Source organism: Pseudorasbora parva, chromosome 18 (genome assembly GCF_024679245.1).
Source record: "Pseudorasbora parva isolate DD20220531a chromosome 18, ASM2467924v1, whole genome shotgun sequence".
Taxonomy (NCBI): Eukaryota; Metazoa; Chordata; class Actinopteri; order Cypriniformes; family Gobionidae; genus Pseudorasbora; species Pseudorasbora parva.
Genome location: NC_090189.1, coordinates 18,746,431 through 18,760,880, shown reverse-complemented (window position 1 = coordinate 18,760,880; position 14,450 = coordinate 18,746,431). Strand labels below are relative to the sequence as shown.

Sequence of the window (14,450 nt, the reverse complement as noted above, 5' to 3'; positions counted from 1 at the left end):
TGCATCCAAGCCTTACATCACCAAGTGCAATGCAAAGTGTCAGATGCAGTGGTGTAAAGCACGTCGCCACTGGACTCTAGAGGAGTAGAGACATGTTCTCTGGAGTGATAATCACGCTTCTCTCACTGGCAATCCGATGGATGAGTCTGGATTTGGTGGTTGAACGGTACTTGCCTGTCTGCTAGAGCTTAGATCGGGCTCAAAAAATCAAGCCAGACCCTCCCCGAGCCTGTGCACGTTGTGTCTGAGCCCGGCCTGACACATTAACTGTAATTATGAGCCCGATTTCAACCTGAACATTTTTAATACGTGGCCCTTCTGATGGGAATGAGCCTGTAATGAGCCGAGTGCAGCGAAGCAGACCAGTGTGACTCATGTGAAAACTAACATGGATAAACTGAAATGAGTTGATAACATCACTGTTTTCTCCAGAGTGACTGTGCAGCTGAATCACGAGCCGCGTGCTCATGAATCGCTCACTGTTAAAATGATGTCTCAGACATTTATCTGGAGCTTACTTTGTTGTAGCCATTAAACTTTGTTTTTTGTTTTCATTTATATTTGTTTAAATATGATAATATTACTTTTTACATTTCATCTGATTATGATAAGCGCAAAGATGCAAGTGTGTCAGAAATGATTTTGGTGGTAATATTTAGTTTAATATTAAGTTTTGTTTTGTAGAAAGCATTTGTTTTGTTTAAATTGTATCTTAATTTTAATAAAGGTTTCTTCGGCCAATTGCCTGGATTTAATAAATAAAAAGCAAATAGCAGACTATAATCATGACATGAAGTCGTGGGAATAATTGCTTTCATTGCTCATGAAACTGGAGCGTGTCTCATAAATAAACCTAAACTCAGCAGGCTACTTGCCTCACAGACATGAGAAATGTGTATAGAAAGCTTGAAATGTCCACTTTTAAACTAAGCGATTTGAAACCAAAATATTTAATTAAGCTAAATGCAGTGTTCACGCGAGCAGCTCTTCACTGCACAAGATGTGAGTTAAACGTGCATTTTTTTTAATTTCTTTTTTTCTTAATTTTTAGACTAATTTTTAGACTTTTAGACTAATATATATTATTTCTGATTATAGCATATCTTTCTGCCCACCCAATTAGACTAATAAACTAATGATTAAAAAAATCACAAATGCTTGATTAAGGGCCCGGCCCGAGGATGGTGCCGGGGAATCTCGGCCCGACCCGACCTAGTCAGGTTCGTGCTCGGGCAGGGAATCTAAACTCTACTGTCTGCATTGTGCCAAGTGCAAAGTTTTGTGGATGGGGGATTATGGTGATGTTTTTCAGGGGTTGGGCCCTTCCTGTTCCAACATAACTGTGCACCAGTGCATAAAGCAAGGTCCATAAAGACATGGATGAGCGAGTTTTGTGTGGAGGAACTTGACTGGCCTGCACAGAGTTCTGAACTAAACCTGATAAAACATCTTTGGGATGAATTAGAGTGGAGATCGCGAGCTAGAACTCTCGTCCAACATCAGTGCCTGACCTCACAAATGCACTTCTAGAAGAATGGTCATATTGCCATAATTGCCAGAATTGCCATAAACGCACCTTCCCAGAAGTGTGTGTATATTTTATTTATTTTTTAAAATCATGATGAAATCAAATGCTGGTATGTCTGACTCAAATATTTACATTTTTCTCCTTTGAAAAATCCCCTTTTTATGTAATATATTGTTTTAGTTATTGAGGTTTGGTTATATTGTATGGCTGATTGTTGGTGAAAAATGTATTTCTCAGAAAACGGATGATGAATGTGCCATTGGAATGCACGATCTTAAGTATGAGCAATAGACTGTAGGAGTGAGGTGGAAGCTAGACATGCCATGACTGAATGTAGCAACAGTAGGCTTTGTTATGGAGATGTGTCCAATTGTTTCATTCTCTTTGCTGCTTCCTGTCCCAGCGAGTACAGGATGTTAAACTGCAGTCTGCCCTTATGGAAGTGTTTATAGATTCAGGGTTTGGAGATTTATTGTGTAGGTAACTAATTCTCTCTAGGATCACGTTTTTGTCCTCCCTGCCTCCAGGTGCAGGGCAGGTTTACCTCTCATCAATGACAGGTTTACCTCTCATCAATGAGTGAATTGTGTGTAAAAGGATTAGGCCTCTATAATGAAAAGGATTTAATTATTGAAAAGCTCTGGCCTTTCTCAAGGTGTTGAGTGGCAATGTTTCACCTGTTACTGTTAACAGTAAAGGTATGTGTTTGTATTGATAGCTGAGAGAAGAAGACAAATAAGTAGACAGTCTTCAGTGTCAGGTGATCCATCAGAAATTATTCTAATATGCTGTTTTGGTGTTTTAGACAAATTCTGACCACTGTTAGTGTTAAAAAGCACTTGTGCTGCTTAATATTTTTGTGGAAGATGTTATGTTACTTCAGGATTCTTCAATTAACCACTTCAGCTCTGCAGCACATCTTGAATTTTTTTGAGAATTAGGGATATCTGAATTTAAGAGCGCATTGGAGTAAATTGAAAAAACATTTTACAGAAAAAACTCTAAATTTTAACACAGTGGTGGAATATTGCATATATTATATTGTATTTATTCACAATCTTATGATAAACATAGATAAAAAATAAATATTTTGATTTATTTTTAATTTATTTATTTAAAAATCAATTTTTTTTATCAATTTGGGATCCAAGCTTTTTGGAAGTTTGATTCTATAAATTGGCACTAAACAGGGGGGAAAAGAATTTTCTTTATCTCCTTGCAAATAAAAGTTATTGAGATTTATCTGACCAAAGTGTCTAACAACTCCTACTCATCTGCATTGACATAAACTGGCCACTAGGAAATCGAAAAGAAGGCTCCGCCTCTTCAACTTTGTAAAGGGAGATCTTGGGCTCTGATTGGTCTATAATCATGATCCACATGTCTATAAAGAGCTGAGATTCTCAGCTTTTCTGTAGCATGATGCAATATGTAATGACATCATCAAAAATCGTGGCTAACATCAATAATCAAAACTAGCAATAATAAGAGTATTTGTCTGCATCACATGTTTTGATCTGGACATCGGTGACATTTTACAGTGTCATTTGGCCATGCTTGCTCACAGACATGTAAAAATAGTCTCATTTTGAAGCAAACAACCTAAGGAACAAGCTGATATAGGGTTTGAGGCTAGTAGCTTTACAACGAGTTTGTGATCCGAACAGGAATATGACTCGTGTTTGCTTGTTCAAAGGAGTCATTTCAATCTTTGTGATTCTTTAGATAATAAATTTACTGAAAATTATTGGATCGGGGAAATTAACTGTTCTGCGATATTCCTGAGGCCGATAGCTTTCATTTGATATATGACTTGAGGTGTGTTTGTGTGATTAAAAATATGAAATTTTATATTATTTGCATGATTTATTCAAGGGGGGGGGGGGTCATTGCGGGGGGGGGGGTCGAATTCAGAACGTATTATTTTCTTCTATGTAATATAAATGCAGAAGTTATTGGGTTATTAAGAAATCTGAGGTTCTAATCTTTCAAATGATACCATATATGTCTAGTTTTGTGGTCCGTGAGTTAGATTTTTTTAAAAGATTATGATGCAATTTTGGACCCACGGGTGGGTCCAAGGGGGGATGGGGGGGGGGGGGGGTGCAGAGCTGAAGTGGTTAATGGAAAGTTTAAAAGAACATTATTTATTCAAAATGCAAATCTTTTGTATCAATGTAAGTGTCTTTGCTGTCACTTTTGATCAATTTAATACATCCTTGCTGAATTTTTTTTTTATTGACACTACAATCATATATATATAATTAAACCCATGTGTGTACACTTTTGGGGCTTCAAGTGTAAAAAATGTACTAGATCACTGTATCGTTTTAATGTGTCGTGTCATTCTCTCTCAAGCAGTAAAAGTAGAATCAATCCATTCACTGTCTTTCTGCACCCTGGCACTCATTAATAAGTAATAATTGTGGACTGAACGAGTCAACTGAGCTGATTGTCACATCACAACATTGTCATTCTGGATGTTTGGACTTTAAAATTCTTTCAAGCCAACAAAGTTGATCGTCAGACTTCAAATAGCTAACCAGATACATGACCTGTAACCCTGTTTAGAAAGCTTCAAGGCTCTTAGGGGAGTCTAATGGGTCATGGGGGTGGGGGACCTTTATTTGCCTCCAGGCTTCCTTAGGTAAACCCCTACAGTGGCCAACACTCCCCACTCCCAAGACCACTGACCTACCTGTTTTCATTACTTAAGTCTTTCCATCGAAAAGAGGAACTTCTGCTGGTCATTTAGATCAAAATATGTTTTAAACACTTTGTGTATTGTGTGCTGCTGACATTCACAATAGAGGCACGAACAAGATAATTATTCTCAAGCATACTATATTATCTAGTATATTTATTCAGTTTTGTGTTTGCAGACCATTTTACTTTGCAGTTTGTTTTCCTAGAGCTGTATGAGGAAAAATGGAGGGTGTTTGTTTATTGATTGGATCATTTAGCAGATTTATAAGGAGATTTGTGCTACGATGGAAACTTTTTTTTATATTTTAATTTCTTAAAAATGTAATGTACATTTATAAGACTATACTTCGTGTTTTATTACCTTGGCATTATATTACAGAAACCTGGTTATCACTGCAATGTATTTTTAATACAACAGTCAAGGAATTAACACATTTGACTTGAATTTTTTTTCCTTTTAGAAAGTCATTAAAAAGAGATCAATTTTTTTTCTTTTGCTATTGGGGCAAATGTAAATGCAAAAATCAAAATTGTTATAGTTTCCATACATTACCTACAGAAGTTCCGCTTCTGAGAACCCTGGGTTTATGATGTTATGCTTTCCATCTTTCACAGGAAGTGAAAAATCGATAAATCAAACATGATCCGAGTCAATTTTATTGTGACTGATAGCATCTGAATGCATCAAATGAGGTACTGAAGATTAAATATTGCTAAGACTAACTTTTTAGTCTTAGTAAATTCTTGATTTAAGAAATGTATTGATTTTATAAGCAGACAGCTAAAATAAGGCATCGTTGTTCTTTGCAAAGGCCTTGATAGCTCATCACAGTTCATTGCTCTTCTGATTTAGCCATAAACCTGCTAGCCTTTCTTGGTTATTGGGGATTGTTGTATGGTGGTATTGACTTGAAGCTTTTGCTGGGGAGTGCAGTTTACCTTTTAAGGACCTGATAATGCACCTCAGAGAGCAAGAACAAAAAGTATGTGATGCAGAAATGGAGAGTCTGGCAGAGGAACAAACAGACCTGAGTGCATAAACAAACCTGGAAATGTTATTCAGGGCAAAAGTCAGGAAAGAAGGCAGTTTCTTACGTTTTGATGCCAGAAATGACTGCGTTCCAAAACGTATTAGCAGCACTATGACCCAGACTAGAGGAGGAGCAAGTAATAATAACTAGTGCATGAATCAGCAAGAACACTCACCTTTGATTTCCTTAAAGGGGCTGCTGACTAATTTCCTAATCACTGTGTCTACTGTGAAGACATGTATAATCAGCAGTAACTGTTTTTTAATCTCACACAACTATTTCTAGCTGTTGAATTTGCTTTGGCCTTCATCTTTCAGCTGAGTGACTAAATTCCTCTTTTATTTAGAACGAAGGAGGGCAGAAAATCAATAGGCCTAATGGCGTAAGTGGTGTACCCGTCAGGCCGCTCTGCTGTGATGGTGTGCACACAGTTATTTTAAGTGTCAAAGTACATAACCAGGAGTTTTCACAGAAAATTTTCACATTTGTCTAATCGTTTTAGCTAATTGCACATTACTTTTTAGGAAGCTGTATCGGTAAATAGCTTCATGGCATAATTTGCTTCCCTGCCGACATGGGAGAGGTTTTTCTGGAGAGCCTTGGAGATATAGTTTAAGCATTAAAGCAATCCAGTCTGTGGTTTTCTATTGTTGAAAACCAGATCAAACCTGATGTTATTAGGACATATCTTGGCAATATCAGTGGCTGATGCATTATATCACCAATACAGATCAGGTTATTTATAGTTCTTTTGTGGGGTTGATAAAAGCTGTGCTTAGGTCACAAATAAAGGAATCTACATTGCCTCCAAAAACTCTTAAAGGGATGGTTCTTCCTAAAATTAAAATTAATTCACAATTTACTTAACAACAGTGTTGTTGTAATGCCGTATGCCATGCTATCTTTTATGGACCACAAAAGGAGGATTTTTGTTTGTTTGTGTTTTTATCACAGCTTGTCTGCTTTTTTCTGGGTGAGACTGAGTGAATTGCTTGAGTTTGATATGAAAAGTAGCAATAGAACTGCAGTACAACTTATTTATCAAGGATAACGCAAAATGTCATTGACTCTTTAAAATCAAGGGGAAGTCAACAAGAATATGCACACCGCCACTGCTGCTCCCAAAGATTGATTTAAAAAGAAAAAACAACGTTTCAACCCTGACGAAGACACTTTGAGTCGAAATGTTGTTTCTTTTTAAATAAATCTTTTGGATCAGCAGTGGCGGTGTGCTGAGATTCTTGTTGACTTCGTGTTAAATGCTTCATTTAATCTGGCACCTGCAAAAAGTTAGCTGGATGTGCGCACAATTCTTCTTTGAAATCTTTACAATCAAGGACCACAATGAAAATAAGTTAACTCTCATGACCGACAGCTTTGTTGGCATGTATCTCCTCACTAATTAATCAATTCACACACACAAAAAAACATCCAATCTTTTTTAAGACATTCTATCTAAAATCTATTTTAGATTTCACCAACACCAACACTATCCTTTATCTGCTAGTAGTCTCATAAATCTTTTCATCAAACCCTATCATATAGGGTGCAGAGCACCCCCAGAGCACAGACAAGCGGTACATGGGATGACTCTGTAGAGGTTTTGCACCTTTTTAATTTTTTTAAAAATAAAGCATGATACTGGTCGCAATTCACTGATATTATATGGACAACAATTTTAGGGTGAAGTGTCCCTTTAAGTAATGCCTAAAGATTTATGAATTTCATAATTGCATTAAATATTAAATAGTATATTAAAGGGATAGTTCACTTTGAAATTAAATTTTGATATGTTTTAGTTTACCTCATGGGCATCCGAGATGTAGGAGTATTTGTTTCCCCAGTAGTTTCAATTTTGATCATTTTAGGTCAAACCGTTCTTGTCTGTGCCTCACATAATGCATACCATAGACCTGCATTATGTGAGGCACAGACAAGAACAGTTTGACCTAAAATGATCAAAATTGAAACTACTGGGGAAACAAATACTCCTACATCTCGGATGCCCATGAGGTAAACTAAAACATATCAAAATTTAATTTCAAAGTGAACTATCCCTTTAAGCAGCATTAAATTTTGAGATGAATTGATGGGAAACACTTAATACTCCTACTAAAAACACTTTGGGTTTAGTTTTATTGGGTTAAAAATATTGCAACATCTCTTTTCTGATGATGTATGGATTGGTGCAAGGACAGGACAATACTTCCTACCCCTCAATTAGCAAAAAGCATTATTCTAAGATCCAGTCAATTCCTTATGGACAAAATCCCATTCTGCATTTTTTTTTCTCAGTGGAGAAGCGTCTGCACTCAAAATGACTGTACGACCACGTATCTACGTCACAATAGACAAGAAAAGATGATCACATTTTCCACTTCATGCCTCCTTTTTGTGTCAGAATAAATTTTGGGGCCACTGTATGTACAGCAGTATATAAAAAGTCATTTTCATTTGAAAGATTAACATGTTGCCATCACACAAGTTTTTTTCCTCTTCTATTTTCTTAATTGTTATAAATCTTGGCAACACTTTAGAAGAATTGTCCTTAGTTAACATTAGTTAATGTATTAACTAACATGAGCAGAACATTTGTTACTGTATTTGTTCATTTTTGTTAACATTATAATAAAAGTCCAGCTGTTCATAGTTTGTTCATGTTAGTTCACGGTGCATTACTAATGTTAACAAGATTTTAATAATGTGTTAGTTTATGTTGAAATTAACCAAAATAAATAAATGCTTTATAAATGCAGTTATTAGTTCATGTTAACTAATGTAGTTGTTAACTAATGACAATTATTCTAAAGTGTTACTCAAATCGTTGTTTTGAAAATGAGATGCACTGAGATCTGATGAAATTAAGAACATTTTGGTGTCTTTTTCGAAATTCAAAGTCACATGGAAGCACACTGTAGATGACTGTGGTCTATAATCTCTTGGACTGACACATGATGTAATGCTTTGTCTTCTTCCTGCGGTTGGTCTGATCCCCCTTAAGCACTCAAAGTGTGCCCATTAGCTCACTGGCTTGCTGACTAGCACACTGGAATCCTTCATTACAGTCTCTAATTATAGACCTGGGCGACTCTCCTATCAATTCAGGCTTCTAAGGCCGAACTTAACGCACTTGTTTTTGTGCCGTAGACATTAAAAGACGTTGAACCTCTATTTTTTTTACGGTCTATGCTCAAAAACCACTAGTTTTTGCTTTTTGAAGACAAGCTGACATAATCCACTTCGTAATCATAAAGGCATACAGATGCTCTTCTAAAGTATTAAGGGAGCTAGAATTGATTCTTCAGAGAATCAATGAGTTTAAAATAATACAATAAAATAAGCTTTCATGTCTATAGCCTTTACCGTAAGCCGTCGTGTTTTTCCCAAGAGTTCCTAATCGCGCTCAGATAAAAGCTTGTTAAACAGCGCCACCTTGTGGTATAGTATAAAAGACGTTCCTTTAGCACAGCCTTTGTAAAAATGTTAAATAACTAAGACATTTAAAGAAAAATATAGATCAAATTGGAACAAAATAACACTTAATATGATTATGTAAATATAAACATGCCTAAATTGTTCTCAAATATGACACAATAAATGTGCGGGCGGCTGTACAGATTTTGGCAATATTCTTTTGTCAGACCAATCAGTTACAAGGTGAATCACATTACAAACGTTGATTAGAAGAAGAAAAAAAAGCATTTGAGTAAAGAGAAAAAGACAAACGGGGGCCAATTTAACGAGGGAAAGAGCTACAATCCCATAAAGCATTGTGAAAGACAATCAAAAAAGTATGGACACAAAACTATTGATTTAAATATGTTATATATAAAACATTATACATAATATAGATGCATACAATATTTAATATTTACAATATTATTATTTTTTGCTCTGGGTTCGGGCAAAATTCAGAGCCCGGAGCCCTCCCCCTGTAAGGGTGGATCGCCTACAGTGGTTCTGACTGCAGGGTTGGCGAACGACTAAAGAAACGTTATCAGCGTGATGGTAGAAAACTGTACATTTCTTGTCTATAACCACCCACTGCAACTTATACCAACGACGGAAATAAGCGCAGTTACAATAGCAAAATATGTGGGAGAGCGTTGCTTTAATGTGACTATATTGTATTGCAATAGGTAGCACTTCAAAATGATTACCAAATCAAAACTAGTTAGCAAATCATTTATAATTGAAATAATTTAATGACAAAATCTGGTTATGGTTACACTTAAAATAGTTACAAAATAGATGAATGAGATGATAAAACTTATACCATTAATCGTACCCAGCATGTATTGAATGATACCTGAGAGATAGGGAGAGATAGAAAGAGAGACAAAGAGAAGAGAGCAAAGAGAAGAGCCAAAGAAGGCCCCTAGAAGCGACAGCCAGAGCAAAATACCCAGAGCAACAGTTGCAATCTTCTTTTATCTATCCCTTGACCATGTGAGTGAAACCCTGAGACATTCAAACTGACCAATCAGACCAAACTTCCCCCACTGTACTACAGGTGAGGCACACATTTGGCCTACAGGCCCTCAACATCTCTTTGTCTTTAGGAATCCCAAACGGCCCCACTGATAAGAGAGAGGGGGGTGGAGCACAGTAAAACAAATGTCTTTGTTCAAAGTCAAATATCAAATATCTTTGATTATTTTGGATTCTTACACCCCAAACAGCACGCCAAATACGCATAATCTTTACTCTATTTAATTTGATGTAAGTGTGAACGTGTGAAATCATTTTCACTGAAATGCTCATTATATCATCAACACACAAAAAACAAAATCAAAAAATAACGGCAATAATACCTCCATGTGCTCTTATGAACAGGTTAATTTTATTGACCAGTTTAAAAAGATTTGTGGAACAGCCTTGAGCTCTCTCGGGGTTGTGTTTTGAATCAGACTCACTCCTTCAGAACCAAGTTCACATTTTCGATTGTTTGATTTGAAATGAACTGTTACTGTGGAGTAGACATTAGGCCTGTCATTTTTTAATTTTTTAATATTATGTATATATTGTATGTCAAAATTGCAGATTGTGTAAATCAGTGTGAATTAAACAAAACCTATTTTATCTTTTTTCTTTGACATTTATAGGCGAGTTGTTAAGTCAGCCACGACCTGAGGGACTTACTGAGATCATCTGCCCCAAGAACGGCTCGGAGCGGGTCAACGTAGCGCTAGTTTACCCTCCAACCCCGACTGTGGTCAGCCCCAGTCATAAATGACATTGACTTCACCTGCACTTCCCTGCTTGTGAATGGCTTCCACAGACTGCTACACCTCTTTCCCCTACATCTTACAAGCGCGCACACACACAGAAGTATACGTGTTTGTGCGTGCAAAAGCGTACGCTCCACTTTCCTGCTGCCTCTACCTTTCATTCCTCATCTGAGGCAGATGATGGACCACTGGATACCCGACAAGTGCATAGAAGGTTTATAATGGAAGCTTGTCATGGGTAGGTCAACATATCAGGACATATTTACAGGTATAACATTTTTAATCTATATATAAAATGTATAAAATCATATTTAGGGTCTTTTTTCTCATTTTAGTCCTGTTCTCTTCTTTTTCAGGTGTTCAGCTCCGACTGCCAACACACGATAAACTGAAAGTATTAGAAACTTGCACTGACATCCTGTTTTTGTCTATGTACACCTAAAGAATTTTCAATCACCCTGAGCCTTCCTTGACGCTTGGAGCTTTTCAGTTCAATCTAAGATGAGCAGTTCCTCTGCAAGTTCTTGGACATTCCCAGTTGTTGCATCTCTTGGACTGAACCCACATCTTGTGCTGCTGGTTCTACTGACAGAAAATGAAAGAGAACGGACTTGTTTCCTCTCAGACATAAGACAGACATTGAATAGTGACGTTAGATGTTAGATTGATGCTTTAAGTGATATTGTACTTTAAATGCATGCATTTAAAATGCTATAAAGGATTATAAAATAACATATAAATGCACTATAGCGCAATCTTCTTGAGAGGTTTAGTCGTATTGAAGATGAAAAGAAAGAACTGTTGGGCGTAAATCTTCAGGATCTATTTATTGGTTTTCTGCTCACTTACACGTTGCTAATTTTGGGTGGAGAAGATGTGACGTTTTGAAGGATTTTATTGATATGTGCAGCCAAAGATGTAAAAATGTTTCCCTGAACCACTGACACAAACTCATCTGTCTGTCTATATACATATCCGTTTGTCTGCTCATCCGTCTATCTGACTTTCTTTCGTTCTATACATACATTTATACCCGCATACACTTCAGTGCTTATACAGATAAGCATGTTCCATAGCATGAGGATATTATTTTAAACAAGTATCAGCCATCTGGAAGATTTTCATGATCGTCACATTGTTTTTTTTGCATGTTCAAACTTTCTTATAAAATGCAGTTTTGGATACATGACCAGAAATAGTGATGTACAGAAACGGTACAAGTACAATAATTCAGCCAAGGATGTCTTTTCACTCTTGAAGAATATTGTGTAAGCATATCTGCTTAATTGTAAGGTTATTTGGTATGTATTTAATTCACAGACTGTGTTTCTTAAAAGCATTGTCTGAATCATATTGTACATATTTCTCTAAAAAGTGCACATTATGTAGAACAAAGAAGCAAGACTTTTTTTATAAGAACTGATTCATACTTAGAAACTACTGTGTGTTGTTCAATGTTTGTTTTGTTTTGTTTTGTTGTTTGGAGAGGGGAGAATCTGCAATACGTGTAATGTTTTGTGAACGGTTTAAACTTTTGTACGTAATATTTTATTTTTGTAAGCTAATAAGCTGTCACCAGTATCCCACATTATTTACTGTGCATTGTGCATGGCTACTGTGCTCAATGTAAAAGCCACAAACTGTTTTTTAAATTATATTTAAAAAAAAAAAAAAAAATCTCATTGTAGGACCACAAAAACACCAAATATAAAGGCTGGTTTCCACACGGTTGTGCTGTTGTTTACTTTTTCTTGTTACTGCAGGAAGTAGGCCTACATGAGAACTGACTGGGGGAAAACTATTAATTTGAAGAAAATACTGTTCTTGACTTCTGGAATCACAATGTAAATCAAAGTTAATTCATTATATCAACACTTAGTTTGATAACAAGCAGCGTTGTCATAATTACAGTAGAAATATTTGACGAAACCTCTTAGCCAATAACCGTCTTTCTAAGCTGGTGGTCTCAGAATTAAATGCGCTCGTGCCTGAACTCGCGAGTTCCTGTTCCAGAGTCGGTCTCACCATGGGTCTCACCACCAGACCGTCTAACTGAATCTGTTTTAATAGTGCTGTCAATCGATTAAAAAACTAGCTAGCCTATTTAATACATATTTTTATATTGTAATCATTTCAGTTAATGTCCAAATTTTATGTAGAAACAACTTGTAAAGTACTTAAAAAATGTAAAATATTTTTAAATAGTTGTTGTAATGACATTTTTATAAATGAAGGCCAGTATCACTGATACAAATTGTCTACTGGTACTGATGTCTATATAATTAATTATTAGTCTATACTATTTATAGACATTCGACCGTACAGTAAAATTGAATGCTGTATCAATTTCAACATTTTATTAGGGTATAAGATTTAACTTCAAACAATCTTCACATAATGTCATATTTGCCAACAGGTAGGACATATACAAAAATTGAAAAAAAATTATCAAACATAAGGCACTGTGACTTATTGTATAAATAATAAATTAAATATAGATTAATCCTTATTAAAGTAACAATGTCTCTGTTTTCTGTTCTTTGAATAACATTAGTGACAAACATCACAGCAACTTACTGGTTTATATGTGCTGATGTGATGTCTCTTTAAATGTTTATTTATTGGTTTATTAGGCTGATGTTCACCCAAAAATGATAATTCTGATATTACCCGCATGTCGTTCCAAACCCATAAGACCTTATAATAATTTAGTGCACAAAAACAAAAATAATGCCTTTATAGCCTTTTCATATTTCCGAGTTTCTCAGAGCTGAAGTCATCACAGTCATCATAGTTGTGTAAACTTTTATAGCAGTGAATGACAGTGAAAAGAGAGAAAGATGTTAATTTTTACCAATTTCTCCAACAGACACACTCTCACAGGAGTGGTAACTTTTTTTGTAATTTGATGCAAAATAAATATAATGCAAACTATGAATGTTATAAATGCACATTTAAAAACAAAAAAACAAAAAACAATACAATTTATGATTTTGATGAACTTTAAACAAGTCATAGCAGATCCTGCACACATGCGGTGCTCACGTGAACAGGAGCCAGGCACGGGCTAGAACGAAATTGTTGAATAGTCATAATTTTTGTTTTTGCGCAAAAAAAGTATTTTTGTCGCTTTATAAAATTAAGGTTGAACCACTGGAGTCACATGGATTATTTTAACAATGTTTTTGATACTGGACCTTGAATTGCTGTCAATGAGAGCTCTCAGATTTCATCAAAAATATATTTGTTTGTGTTCCGCAAATGAACTAAAGTCTTGGTTTGTAACGACATGAGGGTAAGTATTACAGTTCCATTTTAACCCGCTATGAAAAGCGCCAGGTCGTTCAACTATTCCTGTAACTGTATTTAAATAGGGAAAACTTGGATGTGTTTGGTCGCTTAACTTGATCTCTGTTCGGTAGCCTACCATATTGGGCTAAGCCAAATGCTATCAGGTCACCGCGCGTCAGAGATTAAGTGCGGGAACACGAGAGAGGTAAGTTATGTATCAACTCGTTTTAGTTAAGGGAATAACACAGTTTTATATAAAAACGCGGTGGAGAATTCCTTTAACGTTAGCCTACTAAGCCCAGTTCATTCATTAGGTACCAAACAGAGATCAAGTTAGACGCGACCAAACACGTTTTCCCTGTTTGAATACATTACACGAATAATTGAACGATTAGAATGGTGACACAAAATAAAACGTGGCGGTTTTCTAAGCGGATTTAAAAGGAGAACTATAATGTATGTTGGAATAGCACTTCTGAGAGTACTTCGACTCAGCAGTAAAAAGTCACAGCTGAAAATCCTCCCTCACATCTCCCCGGCCCTCCCCCTCTCAGTCGTGACTTTTTACTGCGTCGAGTCGAAGTATTCTCAGAAGTGCTATTCCGCCATACATTATAGTTTTGTATGTATATGTAGGTATGTATTTACTCGTCTTAGTTAAGG

The 14,450-nt window shown here is 36.0% G+C and overlaps 1 protein-coding gene across 2 annotated transcripts in view; it reads left to right on the top strand.

Moving 5' to 3' along the window:
* Window positions 1-12,225, top strand: part of mfhas1 (multifunctional ROCO family signaling regulator 1) — a 33,268-nt gene extending 21,043 nt beyond the window's left edge. Inside the window, exons 2-3 of one of the 2 annotated variants that reach the window (XM_067423249.1) lie at window positions 10,371-10,734; window positions 10,853-12,225. In XM_067423249.1, coding sequence (XP_067279350.1) covers window positions 10,371-10,501 — 131 coding nt within the window. In that variant the 3' untranslated portion in view covers window positions 10,502-10,734; window positions 10,853-12,225. Of the gene's footprint in view, window positions 1-10,370; window positions 10,765-10,852 lie in introns of both variants that reach the window. The other variant, XM_067423248.1, reaches the window with a different exon arrangement.
* The last annotated feature ends 2,225 nt before the right edge of the window (window positions 12,226-14,450 follow it).